The 20,453-nt window shown below is 42.9% G+C and overlaps 2 protein-coding genes across 2 annotated transcripts; one reads left to right on the forward strand and one right to left on the reverse strand.

Moving 5' to 3' along the window:
• Window positions 1–391: 391 nt before the first annotated feature.
• On the reverse strand, window positions 392–5,187 carry ALG2 (ALG2 alpha-1,3/1,6-mannosyltransferase). The gene is made up of 2 exons (XM_059071015.2): window positions 4,747–5,187; window positions 392–2,312 (listed from the first exon to the last, which is right to left on the reverse strand). Exons 1-2 carry the CDS (start codon window positions 5,092–5,094, stop codon window positions 1,410–1,412), a joined length of 1,251 nt encoding a protein of 416 aa, XP_058926998.1. The 5' UTR covers window positions 5,095–5,187; the 3' UTR covers window positions 392–1,409.
• A 277-nt stretch (window positions 5,188–5,464) lies between these two features.
• SEC61B (SEC61 translocon subunit beta) lies at window positions 5,465–14,558 on the forward strand. Its single transcript, XM_059071034.2, has 4 exons — window positions 5,465–5,583; window positions 5,781–5,878; window positions 10,770–10,871; window positions 13,733–14,558. Exons 1-4 carry the CDS (start codon window positions 5,581–5,583, stop codon window positions 13,818–13,820), a joined length of 291 nt encoding a protein of 96 aa, XP_058927017.1. The 5' UTR covers window positions 5,465–5,580; the 3' UTR covers window positions 13,821–14,558.
• Window positions 14,559–20,453: the final 5,895 nt, after the last annotated feature.

Below are 20,453 nucleotides of genomic sequence, written 5' to 3' on the forward strand. Positions count from 1 at the left end.
CGTGATAAATCACAACCTGACACTTCATGCTCTAAAGAACCCCAAAGAACAATATAGTAGTGCAGCACAAAACCACACGGAACTTCGACAGTAATTTTTGATATCCCTAAATTGCAAAATAGCTAGTATTTATATAGCCCACACTATGTGCCGACTACTATTTTAAGTACTTTACACGTATTATGGTAATCTATCACAACCACCCTATGAGGAAAGTACAAGAGTAGTTACTCCACTTTACAGATGAAGAAGCTGAGGCCCAGAGATTAAGCAATTGGCCCAAAGTCACACAGGCTGTTAGGCTCTCAAGTCTGTGCTCTTAGAGTTGATTAATGTGGAACCTTTGGCTAGTGATCTTTGCTATTTCTGAAAATGAATTTAGCTTTAAGGATATGTGGGAAAGTCCTTTATGTTTATTTGTACTTAGACCAATAGGTAAATAATGAACTCTAAGACTGGTCAGTGCCACCAGAAGGTCAGAGAACATGGAGGGGGAAGATCACTTCCAGTTCTGGAGCTGGGCAGAGGGTCAAGGAAAGCTTCACAGCTGTGGCATGAGGCAGGCCTTGAAGGATAAAAAGCACTTGTGTTACACTTAGCAGGCGCTTACTTAATAAAACACAAATATTAATGAAGCCAATGACTCAGATAACACGAGGAAGCAAACCCTAACCAAGATGCACACTGCACACGTGACAATAGCCATTCATTCCAATGTCCAGTTTACTCTAGTTTCTGATTCAGGCTTGGCTGTCTACAGTCCTAACACCACCACAATAGATCAGAGGCCAAAATCTAGTATTTTGTCTCTTCCTATGATAAACATCATTTATTGTCATGTCTGTGTGCAAAAACACAACAAATCATCTTTGTTAAAAAAAAAAAATACAAAGCATTCTTGCGATGGATCCAGGCAAAGGTACGACTAACAAAAATTTCCTAACAGAGGTCACTGAACACTGAGGTGGACTGATTCTGGAAACTACAGTAAGTGTCTTCTCATTACACTATGAAGCCAAATTAATCAACTTTGATGATGATACACTTGAAGTGTTAAAACCAAATAAGGCACAATATAACTCAAAATTTATACGTAGAGCAAAAATCTAGAGAACATATAATTAAAATATTCTGCTGAATGTGAAATTGTACCATGTTTATATCTTAATCAACACCGGTAAGACTCAGAATTATTACAGCCTAAAAGATAGTACTTTTTTCTAAAAAAGCAGACTGGGAGATATGGGGTACAGGAAAGTGATTCAGATTCAAGATTCAAGTATGTTAAAAAAAAAAAATCTCTTCTGCCCTAGATACTAGGCTTTTTTTCTTTGGTTTCAAAACTGGGTCAACAATCTACAAATGTGATGTTAATGAACACAGCATAAAGACCTGAAAAAAAAATCTGATTATACCAGCAGTTTGGTGACATATTGGTAAAGCTGTTCTGTAAATGCTTCAGGGGAAAACTTCTCTTTCACCCTGGCTCTTCCGGCCAGTCCCATTGTGGCCTTTAAGGAAGGTTCATGGATGAACCTTTCTATTGCTTCTGAGAAGTCAACTGGGTCAGGCTCACACAGAAACCCTGTGACGCTGTGGACAATGGACTCCAAGGGCCCACCTGAATTAACAGCAATGACTGGGCACTGCATGTACATGGCCTCCAAGGGAACGATGCCAAAGTGCTCATTGCTTGGTGTGTAAAGCACACATGTGCAGCCGTGGAGGAGTGAGATTTTCTGTTTGTCCGAGCAAGACCGAAGGAAAGTCACATACTGGCCTAGGTCAGACTGCTGGACCATTTTCTTCAACTCCTGGTAGTGTTGTACATTCTCCAGGACTCTCTCATCATAACCACCTGCAATGATCAGATGAACTTTGTCCCAATCTTGGGATGACAATCTTCCACGCAGCTTTACTAGGGCTTCTAGTGCCAAAGTCAGATTTTTCTTCCTTTCATATCTGTTGATGGAGAGGAGTATGAATTTTTTCCCCTTGGGGACTATGTCATCAAGCTTTTCAAGAACAGCTGAATCAAAGCTGGTGATATTCAGAGATGGGTAGAGGACATCGGGGTCTATGTGAGACAGGGACTTGAACGTTGCCTTAAAAATGGCAGCTGTGAACCGGCTGTTGACCAAGATGCAGTCTGCCATGCCTGTGGTGTATTCCTCTACCCAGTCAATTGGGGCCCTGTATAGGCGTTTAATAAAAGAATCTCTCTTGGTGAGAAGCAGATCTGGAAAGTGACAGTAAAACAGGATTTTCTTACGCCGTCTGGCCAGCTTGAACACTGGGATACAGGCAGACACCTAGCCAAAGCAAAAATCAACAGCAGATGAAGTGACTGGTCAACTGAACTTCAACCAAATCAAAGAAACAGATACCTACCCTGCCTGCTAGTCTGTGGGCCCTTCATGGGCAATGTCTGGTTCTGCGTTGTGTGCCCCCAGACTCTCACCTGGTACAATGCCTGGTGTACAGAAGGCTGGTAGACAGTTTCTAGATATGTGCTAAATATTTAAAGCTGCAAGTCCAGTGGTTTCCTCTAGAACAGCACTGTCCAATGGAAACAAAAATTTAGTAACTACACTAACAACTTCTTAAAGGTTAAATTAATTTTAATGTATTTTATCTAAAATACTATCACTTCAAAGTGTAACTAACACTTAAAAAGTTAATGAGATCTTCTATTTTTTTTCACATTAAATCTTTAAAATCAGATGCGTATTTTACACTTACAGCACATCTCAGTTCAGACTAGCCACATTTCAAGTGCTCAATAGCCACCTATGGCTAGTGGTTACCACACTGGACAGAGCCACTCCAGGATCTTCCTCATCCTACGGAAGTGAATGAATGAACTACAGTAGTTTAGAGTGTAGGCTCTGGAATCAAGATTGACAGGGTTTGAATTTCAGCTCTAATAGCTAGCTGTGTGACCATGACCAAGTAATATACCTCTCTCTCTCTGGGCCTCAGTTTCTTCTTCTGTAAATTGGTGACAATTCCAGTTTAAAAAAAAAAAAAAACCATATAGTTTTTGTCATTATTAAATGCCCTCGTGCATGTAAAACGTGTAAGAATTTAGCACACACTATGTGCTCAGTATTTATTGAAATGTTAGCCAGAATCATTACTAGAGACTTTCCTGTTGGGTAATCTTTACAAGTCAATCTCCGGCTCACTTAACACCTGAAAAAGGTGAGCTTTAGGGATATTGAGGGATTTATCCAAAACTACTTAGAAAATAGCTGATATGGAACTTGAATCCAGGTCTCCCACTTCCAAGCTCGGTTTTTTCTCTATCCACTACAGTCTCAGCTGCCTCATGCTTACTGACTAATTTTACACATGCAGGATATTTGGTAAATGCCCACGTTTCTCAAAAAGAAATAGCTTGTACACAAGCAAGGATGATCAAAAGTAACTCAGAAGTAATAATTAAAGAAATACAAATACAAACGTGATGCCATTTCCACCTATTAGTTTGGCAAAGATTAAAATGCTGATAACATCCAATGTGCACAAAAGCATGGAGTAACAGGCTCTATCACTGTGGGAGGGTAGAATGACAGAACCTCTTTGGAAGGCAAATTTGGCAAAAGCTATTGACATTTAAGATGTACAACTCTTTGACCTACCAATTTTATTTCTATGAATTTCAAAGGCCATGCTTGCAGAAGTACAAAAAAAAAGGCATAAAGATGTTCATTACAAAACTGATCTATTCACAAAAAACTGGTCACACTGATACTGTCCTTTAGCAGAAAAATGTATAAATTATGGTACAGTCTAACAAAAGCAAATTTTCCAGCCACTATGAAGAATGAAGTGAATCTCTAATATTGATATGTAAGGATGTCCCAAGTAAAAATTTTTGGTGAAAAAGAGCAAGCTGTCCAATAGTAGGTGTGTCATAATCCTAATTATTACAAATAAGATGTGTCTGTGAACAGACATCATATGCTGGTATAGCCACAGACAATTTCTGAAAGCATACTGAAGAAACTGTTAACAATGGCTGTCTTTAAGGAGTGGAACTGGAATGGGGCTTTTACATTCTAGTCTTTATTATTTGAATTTTTAGTCCTGAGTAGGTGTTACTTTTTAAAATAAATATTTTTTTGGGAAAAATACCCCAAACACAGAAAGAGTCTAGAATAGCTAGAGCCCAGATCCAGGTGGGCATTATCTACCAAGGTAAAGAGCCTGGACTTTTCTCCAAAGACTAATGGGGAGCCATATTAAAGTTTTAATAGGGACATGACATGTTTAGCTTAGGGTTTTATTAAACACATGACACTGCTGAGGAGCGCAGTGGCCTGACAGCAAATGCTACGGTGGGATGCATGTGGCTTGGAACTAGTGTCAAAAGGAATAATGCAAAACAGGGAAGACATACAAAACATGACTGAAGGCGGACTTCTAATGCTTGCGTTTCTTAGAGCGAGCACCAAGGCCCACATGCTTCAGAAGCTCCCGATGATCCAGTGAAGATGCAGATTTCGGGGCCCCACCTCAGGGGCCCAGGATGAAAACACCTGAGGGTGGGGCCAGGCAATCTGCCACTTTAACGGGTCCACACTAAAGTTTGAGAACCAAAGTCTCACTCCCACTTTGATCTCTCCAGATCAGTTCCGATCTTTCCGAACCACACACAGGGAGAGGTCAGCAGAGGTCATGCGGCGCGCCTTCCGTAGTGAGAAAAAGAGGGGGGGCGAGGGCCGGTCGTGGCCACCTCACCTGATCGCACACTACCACGTCGAACTCCTCATCGCTAAGGAACAGCACGTACAGAGCCAGGAAAATCATGCGCACGTAGGCGCAGATCGCGGCGCCGCGGCCGCCCCAGCCCAGGCTGCGAGGCAGCCAGTCCCCGGCGCAGTGCACCGGCAGCTCGCGGCTCTCCGCGAAGCAGTGGCCGGGGTCGTAGTGCGCCGTCCAGATCTTCACGCTACATCTGCGCGCCCGCAGCGCCAGCGCTGCGTCCACAACCAGCCGTTCGGCGCCGCCCACACCCAGGTCAGGGTGCAGAAACAGCACGGACGGTTTAGGACCCAGGTCCTCATCTTGGCCCTGCTCCTCCGCCATAGCCCGGGAGCCGCACCTTCACCTCGCACGCTTAAGGGCTTTCGCGCATGCTCCTTTCTCCACCTTCCCAGCTGGCCCTAGACGGGGACCGACCACGCCCCGCGGCGCGTGCGTCGGTTAGGTCACGTCAGCGTGTATCTGTGGGTACCTAGTAACTGCCGGAGGAAATTTCTTGTCTCACCATGGCTAGATCCTCCCATTTGTTGAGACTGGACTCTAGGAAGGACGCTGTGATGCAAAGGAAAAAAATACATGAGGTCTGTAATTCCCATACAGCAGCTCACAGAGTCTCCTCTTGCAAAATTCCTACAGTCATATCGTAGGACAGCCCAGGCGTCCCTGGAGTCAGCGAGGACCCTGCCAGCAGGTCTGGGGGCGGGACCTGAGTCAGTTCTTCCGGCCGTTGGGCTTCAGTTCCTCCGGCCGTTGGGCTCCACCGCTTCTTCGCTTTCCACTTCAGCTTCCTGCCACCCTCCTGTCTCCAGCATGGTTTGTGGCCCCAGCCGTCCCTCCTTGTCCCGGCTTCTCCCAGGCGCCGAGATTCCTGCCTTACGCTTTGTCCTGCTTCCGCGGCTCCCTTGTTTTCCCCAGCCCCCCGTTCATGTCGCGGTCTCGGCCGTCAGAGCCTGGGGTCTGGGGGCCGGCCTTCGGCGCTCACCAGTCTCTCTCCTTGTCTCCCTCTACAGCCTGGTCCGACGCCCAGTGGCACTAACGTGGGCTCCTCAGGGCGCTCTCCCAGCAAAGCAGTGGCCGCCCGGGCGGCGGGATCCACAGTCCGGCAGAGGTAAGGATCCTGCGACCCTCTCGGCTGTGGGCTCCGAAGGACAGGGCCCAAGAATTCGTTGGTCCTGAGAAGGAGATCCCGGGATGTTAAGATTCATAAGGGCAAAACGAGCTGCCTGTGATGTGGCTGTAGGGGTAGTTAAAGACTTCTTGGTCTTTTGCGTCTCGAGAGGGAAGCAATATTTTCTTCACATTGTTCAGCCTTGAGTACCACTCTTGAAAAAGGAAAGTTGAACTGGAGTAAGGTCATAGACAGCATTGAGAAAACCGACGTCATTAAACTGGTGTCTTTAGACCTGAGCTCTCCACTCAATTTCCACCTGGCAGTCCCATACACATTCGGTCTAACATGACTCGTCTAATGCGCAGCTCAGTCTTTCCTTTCACCTCAGCTCCCACCCCCAATTATATCTCCCTACGTCCATAAAGCACTGCCGTAAACTCGTTCACCCAAAGCCAGAACTTCAGCGTCATCTTGGATTCTTTTAATGCTGTCTTTATCCAGTACGTTTATATTGTACATGAAGAACTTCTCATCCGTTCTTTCCTTCTCCATTTCTACTGCCTCAGTTTAGCCCTCAGTTTCTCACATCTAGAGAATTTTCTACCTAACTCGCCTCCTCTCCAGATCATTTTCACTCTAATGCATCTTCTGCTCTGATTCTGGCACACTGCTAGTTAGTTTCTTGTTGCTGAACTTAAACACAGTGGGAAGGGGGAGAGGGTTACCAAAGCTCTTGGTGGTGGGGTTTTTTTTTTCCCCCAGCCTAATCGCTTTTCTTCTCTCTCCTGTGATCCAGCAATAGTGAGCTTATTATTGTTTTCTGAACTCACTAGACACCCCCACCCACCACCCCTCTGGCCATTTGTGTATATTCTCCAAGACTAGGCTCAGGGGTTATTTCCACTTGAGGCCTTCCCTGACTCCAAAGGCAACAGCAGCTACTAGTCTTCTCTTTTACTCCCAAGCATTTTGTTCATACCCTTCTAATAGCATTTATGTTTCCACGTTTATCTCCTTCATTAGACTTTGACAAAAACTGTCCATCAGCTCTATCCTACCATAAGGCTGACACAATAAATAATGAGTGAGGGAAGGAATCAAGCCATCCTTAATCTTGGGATTTTTCTGACGGAATCAGTGGGGGTTTTATCTAGAGAGGAAAAGACCTTGAAGAGATACATGAAAACTATTTTCAAGGATGTGAAGAGGGATGAGACTTCGCTTGTTGGCTACAGTAGGTAAATCTAAAACTGATGATTTGAACTTACATGAGACAGATTTCATCTTAGAGCAAAAAAAATTCCAGTAGAACTGGGAGAAATGCTAAGATGACCCTGAACGATTGTGAGTTCCCTGTCATCAGGATGTTCAAGGTAAGGCTGGGATGGACCAGCTGGAAAGTGTGTCAGGCAGTGGTGTAGGTTATTTGGGCTTGGGGTGCTGTCTTGTTCCCACCCTGGATTTCAAAGATTCTTTGTGCTGGAATGGAAAACCTGTCCTGTCGGTACAGTTCCTTGGGGAGTGGGTCTAGTTAAGGAGAATTGGTAACACTGTGGCAGAGAAGTTTGGCCATCTGAGAACTCTTAAAAAAAGAGAGAAATCATGTGTTTATCAAATACATGAAATAACTACTTAATAAAACTGAAATAACTGCTGCACAAGTGAAATGGAGAAACAAACATTTGAGGACAGATGCAGCTTATCAAGTTGGGGGTGTTGATGTCGTCTTTTAGAATTCACTACCGCTGGGGCCAGTGTAACTCAACAGACCATGGTTGTATGTACTGAGAGACCCTACAGAGTTCCCTTCTAGAATCTTGGCACTCTTCTAAGTGTTACTTCATGAGTGTAATGTAATAGGTATTGACTGTTCAAGAATATATTCCCTCTTTTGTGAGTCTGTAAGAAAAAGTTGAAGCTAACAGTTAATAATAGTGCTGCAGATTATGTAGTCCACAGATATGCATTCTGTCTCCATGTTCAATGAGGTAATAGAAGTAGAACCTTGAGAAGTAACTGTATGGGATTTAAGGTCAGGCCAGGGTTGGAGTCCTTGCTCTGTTACTACAGTATAAGAGGAAGTTGCTAGGATGAAAAGGAGCAATAACACATTGTAAACTATAAAGCCGTAAAATGCTGCAGTGTTCAGGATTTTTTTTTGAATTTCTTTTTATATAGCAGGTTCTTATTAGTTATCTGTTTTATACGTATTAGTGTATACAGGTCAATCCCAATCTCCCAATTCATCACACACACACACCCCCACGCTTTCCCCCCTTGCTGTCCGTACGTTTGTTTTCTACATCTGTGTCTCTATTTCTCCCTTGCAGACTGGCTCATCTGCACCATTTTTCTAGATTCTACATATATGTATTAATATACAATATTTGTTTTTCTCTTTCTGACTTCACTCTGTATGACAGTCTCTAGTGTTCAGGATTAATGGGAATCAGGCATAGTAAGGTGATGGACTAGCTGGGGTATTAAGGAAGTCATCAAATAGTTATTGAGGGTACATGCCAGGCACTGTTCCAGTCATGAGGCTGTATCTGTGGACAAGCTAGTTAGGGTTTGACCTCATGAACCTTATATTCCGATGTAAGAGACCATAAACAAGGCAAATAAATAGATAATTTCAGGCAGTAAGTCCAAGAAGAAAAATAAAGTTGTGTGGAGACTAGAGGGTGGGTGAGGATAGGGTGTTCAGAGTAGGTGACAGGTGAGTAGAGACCTAAAAGAGACAAGGGAGCAAATTATGCAATGGTCCGGGGAGGAATAGGCTTCCTAGACAAGAGGAATAATTAAGTGTAAAGACTCTGAGGTGGGAATGAGCTTGGCTTCTTTGAGGAACAGCCAGAAGACCACCATGTTAGAACAAAGTATGTTAAAGGTTGGTTATGAAAACCATTGTGTTAGGGTATAGGAGGAGGGAGGCAGTTACACAGTGGCCAGAAAGAAAGGGTAAAATAGACCCCAAAAAGGAATTTAGGAGATTAAAATGGTCTCTGTTAACTTCTACCTAGCTTCCCAGTAGGGGGGATGGGAGGTATTTTGAGTACATTTTTGGTATTTCTAGGTGCCCTGAATCCTCTGCTATGTCCATGTGCCAGCAGATGTAAGAAATCTTCAAAGAGCACAGACTGATTCCTTGGGGGCTCCTGGAGATTTTGAAGACAGGAACTGGAGTTGGGTGGGTGTGGGAATAGTAGAAAGTACCTGGGTCCTAGTCTTGGCTCAGCTGATGACTTACTATGTCCACATTGGGTTTATCATCTAGCTCAAGTTCCTTTTTATGAACGAGGAAGATTTCACGTACCTACTCCACCAATTAGATGATGTGTATCTGTGTGTGAAAGCTCTTGTAAGTGTATGAATTACTCTGTAAATCCCTGTACAGTTTACAATCAGTTTTCCCATAGAAACAGTCATACAGATGGAGTTACAAGTTCCCAGGTGACCATGTAGCCCATAATTAATGTGTCTGAAATGTAATCTTTTTAGTACAGTACATCGAAATCGTTTGACACTAATTGTTTTTAGATTTCTAGCATGAACACAGCTCTTTTTGCTGGAGCCCACACTGGAACCGGGACTCTACTCTCCCACTCCATGCAGCAGGGCAAGCTCCCTGAGCTCTAGACCAGTGCTTCTTGCATTCAGAGTGTGGAATAAAATCTGTGGTAGGGTGAGGTGGGGATTAGGAACCAGAGTTGGGAGGCAAGAAGCGATGGTGGGGATAGGGTATTTACTTTTGGTTTCTCCCTGTATCCCCATCTTTTTTCAAAAATCCATAACCAGCAGTCCACGGATAACTGGAATGGGATTTTGAGGGAGGGTGTGTTGGGATTTGGTTAATGGTGAGGGGTGGTGATGGGACAGGGCTTTCTCTCTCTCTTCCTTTCCCCTTCCCTAGAATTTCTGAGTTGGTGAAAAATGGGCTGAAGAAGGTTTCTTCTGACCTGTCTCACACTTAGTACTTATTTTTACGTGGTACCAGTTTCGCACTGAGGGGAGAAGTGAAGTGCGATTAGAGGAGTGCTGTGTGCGAGAACAGCCATTGGGGAGGGTTTCCTAGTGACCGAGGAGAGGAGGGAAAGGATTCCCTGGCTTCCTTCCTGGTCAGGGGCATTAATGCTGTTCGCTGCTTCTGTGCGCCAGGGCTGCCTGCACCACACAGCTCACTTCACAAGCCTTGATCCCCTCGTGAGGGACAAGTTCTGGTTGGGTGTTTCCTGCATTATTTCACGTCCTACCTCTGTCCAAGATCTATAGTCAGTATATCAAACTAGTGAAAACAAATTGAAAAATAATTTTTCATAAAATATATACTCTGTTTTGAGACTTGGATTACAATTACAACTTATGTTTTTTGTCTTTTTTGTAGAAAATACAGTAATTTTAAAACATTTTAAAGTAATCATTTAAAAATCAGGTAATATGGATTCAGGGTGTTTTTAAGCAGGAGTTTTTTACTTGACTTCACAAAAATACATGTGAAGTGAAACTGAAGTGCACTGTCCAAATGAGCTGCCCATATGTGTGAGCAAGTGGATGGGCTCAAGTCAGAACTCGGTCTACAGCCGAGCGTGGCTGCCTGCTGGCTACGTGGTCTTCAGCACTTTGCCTAACCTTTTATGAGCCTCATTTTCCTCATTTATAAAATGGAGATGGTAACTACTTTTCTGGGTTATTGTATGCATCAGTGTATGGCGGGTACTCAGTTCTTAGTGGTTATGATCAGTGGAGTAAAACCAAGCAAAGGCAAGGAGGTATTAGCAAAGAAAAAGTTCATTTTTTTGGTTCTTTACCAGTTAATGGTAGCATATGTTATAATGCTCTGATAAGGGTTTCCAAGAAAAGGCCATTTGTAACGTTTTTTCTCTCACAGGAAAAATGCCAGCTGCGGAACTAGGAGCGCAGGCCGCACGACCTCAGCAGGCACTGGGGGGATGTGGCGATTCTACACAGAAGATTCACCGGGGCTCAAAGTGTAAGTTCTGGGAGCAGACCTTGTGTTTCTGTCCAGAATCACAGAGCCCTTTGGCAGCACTCACTCTCTGCCACCAGTGGTATTTGCTTTGATGAGATTTGTAATACACAACAGCTTCCTTTGTGCCAGGTGGGCGGGGTTTGGTTTGTCCATATATCAGCCAATTAGTTTAGGGCCTGGAATGACATCTGTTCATGGTTTGAGTGAAAGCAAGGGAACATCTTCATGTGGCTCTGTCAGAATAAATGATGGGAATAGAGAGAACTGGAGGGAAAACGATTTAATTAGGTGAAATCGCTGTTCATTTGGTGTTCTTGTCCCACACTGAGAAATACAGGAGTAACCATTTGAATAGGAGCTAGGTGATTTTTCAAAGCTCTCCTGGAGGCATAAGCTGATATTATTGCAGTCTAATGGGAGTTTCTGCATTAGGCTGTGTTACCAAAAGTTCTTTGGCCTCCTTGCTGTTGGTGGGTGGTGACTGGACCCCTATCACTTCCCAAGTTCTAGACCTGGGAATGCTCATTAGGTGATGGGATATGGGCATCTGGGGGAACCCCTGTCCCCACGCCGCACCTCGCTTTCTGGTACTGTGAAACCTAATCCCACAGGTTTCTGACCAGGTAGGCTCCAGGACACCACTGCTTACAGCTGTTTCCTGACTGAATCCAGTGGATGAGGAATTGGAATAATGACAGCAGCTCTCATTCGTATAGCACCTCAGGTTCAGAAGCTCAGATTCAGAGAGGCAAAGCTACTTGTCAAAGACAAACAGCCAGCAAGAGCTGGAACCAGATATTCTGGGACTCTTAAATTCCACGCTCTTTCCATTCTGCCTGTTTGGTTACAGAGACAAAATCAGATTTATTTGGATTAGTTTAATTAACTTGACCAGTAGCTTGATTTAGATCACAAATTTAATTTAGAAAGACTTCCCTAGAATTCTTGATGTTTTGTTTTATTTATTGATTCCCCCCCCCCCCCCCCCCCCCGGTTATGACGAAGACTTACAATGTGAGAATGTATTTCAGGAAGTAATTCTTGGGGTTGGGGATGTGTGAGTTGGCAGCATTTTGGTCCTTGTTAGAGATAATTTTTCTGAGTATTTCGGAGACAAAGTTTGAAGCCCCTTGCTCTTCAGGGTATCCAGGGGACAACATTTTAAACCCTTATCGAGGTGGTGAAACAACTGTTCTCTTGTGGTTGAATCTGGCTTGTTCTTCCTTTGGGCTCTTGTGTAGCCAGGCTTGCTTGCTGCTGTTGTGAGTCCTAGGAATCGACAGAAGCTATTCCTTTGCAGTGTCATAAACCACAGTCTCATCATACCAGAGAGAGAGGTTTTTGGTGAAGGGACATAGTTGGGAAATTGTATCCTCAAATCCACATCTTGGAGCAGTCAGGTACCATCTTGGAGCTTACTGTTGGCTCTTCTTGGGAGTTAGAATTTTTTTTTAGGTTGATAATAGTAGCATTTCCTGAGAGCTTACTAGAAGCCTACACCTTGTGTGTGTTAATATATTTAATATCTCAGCAACCCTATGAGAAAGGTGCTGTGATTATCCCCACTTTACAGATGAGGAAAATGATGTTTGGAGAAGGTGAGTCACAGGGCCACAGTCACAGCTTGTGAGGGACAGAGTTGGTTTCCAGACTCCAGCGCTTGGACTCTAAGCACTGCACTCTCAGCTTTATGCTTTATGGCTGATGTTACCTAACAGTGCTTTAAAGTAAGGCAGTATGATCCAGTGCATCGTGATGAAGATCTCTTCCTAGGTACTTATAAGTTTGTTTACTCCCACAATTGGACAAATTTTGGAAGAACAAAATAGTGTAGCAAGGACTTGGATCTCCGTGCATTGATTATTGTCCACTAGTGGACTCTTGTTACCTCCTTCTCAGCTGGGTTACTCTACTGCCCTGATTATAAAGATTCCTGGGGTCTTTTCCTGTGTCCACCCCCAGGTGTATCTGGGAGGTGAAGTGACATCTTGAATTCTCCAAAACTGTTGTTGGCAAGCGGAGTCAAAAAGACGAGGCCTTTGACTGACATTAGCATTGACAGATTGTGTAAAATCAAGGAGTTCTAACTTTAAGAAAACCATGTACTAATTCTCAAGCTGGAAAGCATTTGATTTAGGGAAGGGCTGATGAGTAAAATCTAATTCCTTTCTACAGTAAACTAAATATAAATCAAACTTAATTAATGTTGCCTAGAATGTTTGCTCCCCTAAATATGGGAACCTTAAAGCAGTAAAATGAGCACTATGTGTGGAATCAGAAAACCTGAGTTCAGACCCCTCCTTTCCATTCTGGCTCTGTGTTCTCATTTCATAAGGTTAATATTTGTTTTGCCTGTGTCTTGAGTTTGTTAATCATATGGGATCATATATTTGAAAATGCTTCATAACTTATAATGGGATATTCCTCTTTTGTTATGCCTAGTTCATTGTAGTTAGACGACGAAGGTTGTCTTTAAATATTAATTTGAAATAATAGTTTGGTAATTGGATCATTTGCACTTAAAGAGTTTGGGAAATTTTTAAAATTACTTTTTATTATGGAGAATATCAAATGCACGAAATTAAAGAGACTAGTGTCTCTAAGACATTAGATCCTTCTTTTGTATATATTTTAGTATGTTTCATTAAAAGATAAGGATTCCTCCTTTCTAAATCACTGCAATGCTGTCACCCTCAAAATATCCACAGTAATAATTTTTGGAATATTTTTAAGTGATGTAAGTAATATTCTTCTATGGATCTTAGGTGCTTTCCCCTCCCTTTTCCCGTAGGCAGTCTTTAATATTACAAATATAATAATGTATTATTACTGAAACTAAGCCTGCCTTTTCTTATTTCCAGTGGCCCTGTTCCAGTATTGGTTATGAGTCTTCTGTTCATCGCTTCTGTATTTATGTTGCACATTTGGGGCAAGTACACTCGTTCATAGATTCGGCTACATCCATCTGTCTGTCATCTGAAGAAGAAAGGAAAAAAACCCAACATATCTTGGACCAAAAGCATAGTGATTTTCTGTTCATGAGAAAGAAATTTTCTGTAAGCTTACTGTTTTACAGGGAACTTAATGCAAATTGATTTTAAGGAATCATTTTTTTTTTTCCTGTGGCTAATAAACTTTTAAATTCATATACCAAATCTCATTGCTTATGCCTGGCTGCTAGGGCCCTTAATCTCTCTGCCTTTAGATTTACAAGTAAATATGTAGAAAGCGTTTTTTGGAGATTGTTTTTTTTGGTTGGATTGACAGTTTCTTATATGACCGTGTAGGCATTCAAATGCACGATACTGTCAGTGGCCCTGGCTTGTTTTCTTCTAGGTATCTCTGTCTTGGTCATTGTTATTTTGGGTGTTCTATGGTTTTCAGGGAGTGTGCCTATGACTCCATCAGGCAGATCTGTGTTCAAAGGCAGTTGGTACCCAGCGGAATCGTCATAGAAATCATCCAGAAATCTTCGATGAAATGTTTGCTCATTCTGTTCTTTGTCTCTAAAACATACATAATATTTGTGCCTCTTCTTTCTGTCAGTTCTTAATTCTGTGGGTGTAGATGAGGGGTTTCAATCTATTTATCACTTGTTGCTAAACCCCTTTTGAAAGAATTCATTTGATAAATTGGATTTCTTAAATAAAATTCTGTTTTCATTTTGAAAATTAAAGACCTTAATAATCAGTGTGAGATATCATTTCTAAACTGAGTTGATATAATTCCAACCAAAAGTAAAAATTTTTGAAGTTTCACTTAGCTTATACTGCCTTCTGGGTATGAGCATTCACTTTCTGGTAGACCATAGGAAATACCAAGACTAGCTCAACGGTGTGCACTCCAGGAGTCTAGGACTCTAAGCCACAATTTCTAAAGATTGAGATCCATTTAAAACGCCCTAGTTGTCCAGCCAAATCACAAAATGATGAAGAGGTGTATTAGTTTAAAAAATCGATAATTTGGGAAACATCTTTCTCTAAGCCTATTTTAAAAAATTTCTAGAACAGTTTCATAAGTGTTTTTCTTAAATCCTGGCTGAAAAGTAATTTTAGGTGCAAAGTGCCAAATTTAAGTGGTGAAAGTATGTATCTTTAAAAATTATTTCCTAGGGCTATATATGGGTGAGTGCTCTTGTAAATCCTAACAGATGGCAAATTATTGGGGAAAAAAATGATGAAAAACTGGTTCCCTTTGATCTTGGGAATTCATTATTGCATGAAATAAGTATCTTCATTTTGAAAGTCAGGAAAAAGTCTCAATTTCATTTGGAAGAAATTAAAGATGATAGTATCTATAATGGAATTTTTTTTTGTGATATTCATGTTGACAGTACTAATAACAGTTAAAAGTTACACATTTAATTTGGAAAAGAAATCTGCTTCTGTGCGGGAGGGGACTGTTTTTCTTTGGGGGAGAAGCTGAAGCCACTTGGAGCTATTTGGTTGTAAGGGGTGCACTCTCCTCACTGCACAGTGCTGCTGTTAGCCTCCTTTGCTTAGCAGTGGTCTCTAGTGGACTGATTGCTGAAAGTCACTGACTTTTCTGATCTAATAGTTTATAAGAAAATGCTAGTTTTCAGTGGCAGAGCAAGATGCTTCATTTAGCAGAAGGAAAATTGGGGGTTGGGCATAAAAATGTACAACATTTATTATGTAGCTGTTTTTGGCTCTGATGAGACAATGCTAATACCATAGCTGAGAGTCTTAGTGTTCAAGCTGTTCCTTTTTCTCTCTTTTTCTTTTTTTCCAATTTTTAAAAATTGTGGTAAAATACACATAACATAAAAAGTACCACGTTGGCAGTTTTTAAACAGTGCAAGTCAGTGGTATTGAATACATTCAGATTTTTGTGCAGCCATCACCACTATCCATCTCTAGAACTCTTTTTCATCTTGCAAAACTGAAACTCTAAGCCCAGTAAATAACTCTACTCCCCCTCCCCATTCCCCTCAGCCCCTGGCAACCACCATTCTACTTCCTGTCTCTATGAATTTGACTTTCTAAGTACCTCATATGAGTGGAATCATATTTTTTTCCTTTTGTGACTGACTCATTCCACTTATCATAATGTCCTCAAGATTCATCTATGTTTTAGCATATGTCAGAATTTCCTTCCTTTTTAAGGCTGAATAATACTCCACTTATGTATATATCACATTTTATGTTCCTTTCTTTTTAAATAGGGATTCCTAGACTGTTGTTTCTTGAGTCCTAGGGGATCATGAGCCATTTATAGTAATTTCAAAAACTTAACAAATTAGACCTTGACCTGCATTGAGGCTACCTGGGCCCAAAGAATCCTCAAGCTCCCTTGACTATGGGCTAAAATCTAGCCATTACTGAATGGACACAGCCAGCACATGCTGAATAGAAGCTCTAAGTGATTAAAACTGGGAAAGTGAATTACATTATAACTGCAATTTGAGCTGAGCCTTTTAAGTCACCAGGGAACAACCATATTAGGGAAAGTGCCCAAGAGTCCCTGAGGCTAGTGAGGGATGGAAAGACTAAGATCTCTGGGCCCAACAGTGCCTTGAACACATTCCAGTAAAAGAGGAGATGAGAAAAGATCTATTCCTGGGAGAGGCGAAACATGTTATATACCTTCTGCTTTCACATCTGTCCTAGACTCCACTTTTTTTTTCCAGGTGCTAATGTCCTCATAGGAAGAATTGGAAAAAACCTTCTGAAATGCAAATGTTGGCATCAACTTAAAATGGATGAAAATGTCTACAAAGCTGGCTTCATTCAACAGGAAATACTGTACAGTATGTGGTGTTCCTATGCACAGGAACTCCAGAGCTGCACTGCCCCTCCCCTCAAGTGCTGCAGGAGGAGAGTTCCGTCCAGGACCAAGTTTGTTTGACTCTACTAGGAGGTCTAAACTTACTGCACTTACTACCCCATCTTCCAGGTTTGGAAGTGTTTCTGACCTGGGTTCAACTGCTGGCGCTGCCATTTACCAGTTGTGAGATCATGGGTGTCTCACCTCTGTTTTTTGGGTCTCATTTTCCTTAGCTGTAAATGACTATAGATATGATAAATTCCCACCAAATAGGAAGACTAAATGAGAAGATCCAAGAGTTGCTTTGTTAATTAGCTAACAGTTAACACGTGCTTATTCTCAGTAATTTTGGAGATGTAGGTTTCTTATTAAATCAACAACCTAATGAGGAATTTACTATTTGTCCCATCTTACACAAGAGGAAAGTGAAGTTTAAACCACTCAGCTTGTAAGTGGAAGGGCTGGGATTTAACTCCAGATCTCTGACTTACACACTAAAGTCACACAGACAGGATTATTAAGTATTTGGGTTGAGGGCTAGGGAAGGGTGTCACAACAATAGAGCTTGCACACAGAGCTTTAAAAATAACACAACTGCAAGAAAAGCGCCATCATTTGGTGTACTCCAGACATTAAATAGCTTCAGTTTGAGGTTTTGTTTCTGCAGAAGGAATTGGTTTCTCTATTTCAGTCCTGAGCTTTGTTCAGTCTATGGAACTCTTGTGTTTGTAGAGAAAGTGTAGTTTATTCATTCAACAAACACTGATTACTGTGTGATATGCCTTTCTACTGGGGTTTTAGAAATGACCTGGTGAGGTGACTCATTGCTTAAAAAGGCTAGGCATTTGGATGTTAGGATCCTAGTCCCACTTGGGGCTACTGGGGCTACAAGTCCTACATAACTGTGATTATGGAGAAACCAGGCAGGGACCCCCCTCAAAAGCCCCTCAACTATTGGTGAAATCAGTAGTTGGGACCACAGTTTAAGAACCAGTATGCTCATGGTGTGTGGGAAATGGTGCCAGGGATTGCAGAACTGGAACTACCTTCCAGGAAATCTATACTGTATGGCCACTTGTATAACGGAGGAAGACTGGGGAACCCTGAGATACTCTAGCTGGAAGGGCTGAGAGTTCACTGTGTTCTTCCCATTGTACAACAGAGTTCTGGGGCCCCAGAGAGGAGGGGCTTGCCCAAGATTGCACAGCAAGTCTGTAGCAGAGCAGAGGCCAGAACCAGGCTTCCTGTTTCCAGGCCAGGGCTCCACCTCCGAACTGCACTGTGAGCCGTATTTGGGGCCTCTGCATAAGCCAGCAGACCTCTCTGGAGGCTAGACTCTGGAACGAGGTAAACCAAGTGATGGGCTTTGCTCAGTGGGCAGTGTTAATGAAAGGGAGAGGAGTAAAAGCAGCAAGGTTAGCTAGTAAAAATAAAATGAATAATGTTAGTAAATTTAGGAGAAAGTCAACAAGTTCATAAGACTTGACGGAGAGACAAAATAGGGAGAAGCAGCCAGCAGAACTGCACTGTTTTGCATTCTTGTGAACACAAATGTTAGGTGAGCCAAGAACACAGAGAGATTGACCAACTAGTGTTAAAGTAAAGGCTAAACTTTTAAATACTATTCCTGGCCGCTCTGGCAACTAGGTCTCCTTCCCATGCTAAAGATAAAATAAAACATGCAAATTAACTGAATAGAAATCAAAGGTGTAGTCATACACAGTCTAAATCACTCCATTTGGGTAAAGGGCTGGAAGTGTGTACCTCACAAAGCAAATGAAGACACGAGAAGAACTTGAATTACACATAAGAGGGTTAAATTAGCCCTGCAAAGTACCTGTTTTCCTCCCTATTGATTTCCTCCCTATTGACGCTGGTCATAGGCGATGCAGGTGGGAAATCCTGTTCTTGCCTGTCCCTATGGTCTCATGCTGTTCTAATAGACAGTAGTTGCTGGGAAGAAAACTGAAGCTCATTCTCCCAGGGCCCCATCTAAACTGGTTTGGGCTGTAGAGTTTAAACAGGGGTTCTCAAAGTTTAGCATGCACTGGAATCACCTCAGGGTCATCTGCTTCTGCTCCACGGCAGATGTGGCTAGCCCCAGACCAGGCGTCCCAGCTCTCTAAAACACGAGTCACACGGTGGGGTTTATTCCAGGCCCATCTCAGGTACAAGTGTGTTAATTTTGTCCTCCTTTCTCTTTGAAGCTTTAACCATGGTGCTATTTGTTCTGCAGTCTCTGCACTGCATCTGGGGAAATCCACCTGCCGTGGGTGGCTTTGCATTTTGTGTATTTGTGACCTGGTGGTGTGCACGGCCAGCTGGCAGTGGAGTGGATGGCCCTGAGAGCCTGCAGGGTCCTGGTTCTCCCTTCAGTTCTCTTTGACTCAAGGCAGTGCCTCTTTTCAGAGAGCATGTGCTGCCTGAATGAGCAAAACAAACTCTTGTCAGACTTCCTTTTGCGGTAGCCTTGCTGAACTGAAACCTTCAGTCAGCTCCAGGAGGCAATAAAAACATGAAACGTGCTGCAAGTCTTTCATGACTGTGCTGTCAGGGATTTCCTTACTGGGTGGGCCATTAGATACTGGCTTGGCACTCCCCCACGTCTGTCCATCCGGATGGTGTAAAAGGCTCTAGCCGGCACACGTCCCACTGTGGGAGAGCTGTCGGGTCCTCCAGACTTGTGAACACTTCTATGAGACACAAGCGATGGTGGGAGGGGCCAGCAAACATTTGTAGTGATGTGTGCACATCCTTTGCACTTCTTGTTGGTGCATTTAGTAAACCGAAATTAAAACAAATGTAGGTGAGTGGTGAGCTGTCATTCTCACTGGTCTCTGAACCTGGTGCAGGCTTGGTGGTCTGACCTTGCTCCCTGCTCTTCCTCTTTTCCTCCTTCCCACTCCCCTCCTCCTCCTTTTCTTTTCGTTTTCTTCTTTCTCCTCTTCCCTTGACCGTCCCCCTCCCTTCTACCCTCCCATTACTCTCTTCTGTTCTAGCAGCTCAAATATTCCTGGGCTATTGTTTGTACAAATACAATAAACTGTGCAAAGAAACACAATCCTCCAATGAAAGTTATTTAAAAGTAATTCTGATTTTCGTTTACATTTTCCCAAGTTGCTATGGGTTGATTTGTGTGCTCCAAAATTTATATATTGAAGTCCTAACCCCTAATACCTCAGGATGTGATCTTATTTGGAGATGAGGTCTTTACAGAGGTAATTAAGTTAAACTGAGACATTAGCATGGTCCCTAATCTGATATGAACTGCATCCTTCTAAGAAGGAGAAGTTTGGACACAGGCAGCCATACAGGGAGAACACCTTGTGAACTTGAGAACATCCATCTACAAGCCAAGGAGAGAGGCCTGGAACAGGCTCTTTCCCTCACAGCCTTCAGATGGAACCAAACCTGTCAGCACCTCGACTTTGGACTTCTAGCCTCCAGAACTGTGAGACAATATGTTTCTATCATTTAAGCTGCCCCATTTGTGGTATTTGTTATGGCAGCCCTAGCAAACCAATACATACTAAAGGGGAAGCTAGTCCGTAATTCTCAGTGATTTTTTTTTTTTTTTTTTTTTTGCGGTACGCGGGCCTCTCCCGTTGTGGAGCACAGGCTCCGGACGCGCAGGCTCAGCGGCCATGGCCCACAGGCCCAGCTGCTCTGCGGCATGTGGGATCTTCCTGGACCGGGGCACGAACCCGTGTCCCCTGCATTGGCAGGCGGACTCTCAACCACTGCGCCACCAGGGAAGCCCCTCAGTGACCACCCTCCCTCCTGTCTTCCTAGTTC

This window comes from Kogia breviceps, chromosome 8, assembly GCF_026419965.1.
Source record: "Kogia breviceps isolate mKogBre1 chromosome 8, mKogBre1 haplotype 1, whole genome shotgun sequence".
NCBI lineage: Eukaryota > Metazoa > Chordata > Mammalia > Artiodactyla > Physeteridae > Kogia > Kogia breviceps.

Coding starts and splice junctions, on each gene's coding strand:
- SEC61B (XM_059071034.2), top strand. Junction 5,879..10,769: donor GGATCCACAGTCCGGCAGAG/GTAAGGATCCTG, acceptor TTTCTCTCACAG/GAAAAATGCCAGCTGCGGAA. Junction 10,872..13,732: donor GATTCACCGGGGCTCAAAGT/GTAAGTTCTGGG, acceptor TCTTATTTCCAG/TGGCCCTGTTCCAGTATTGG.
- ALG2 (XM_059071015.2), bottom strand. CDS start 5,094: ATGGCGGAGGAGCAGGGCCAAGATGAGGACCTGGGTCCTAAACCGTCC. Junction 2,313..4,746: donor ACGTGGTAGTGTGCGATCAG/GTGAGGTGGCCA, acceptor TGCTTTGGCTAG/GTGTCTGCCTGTATCCCAGT.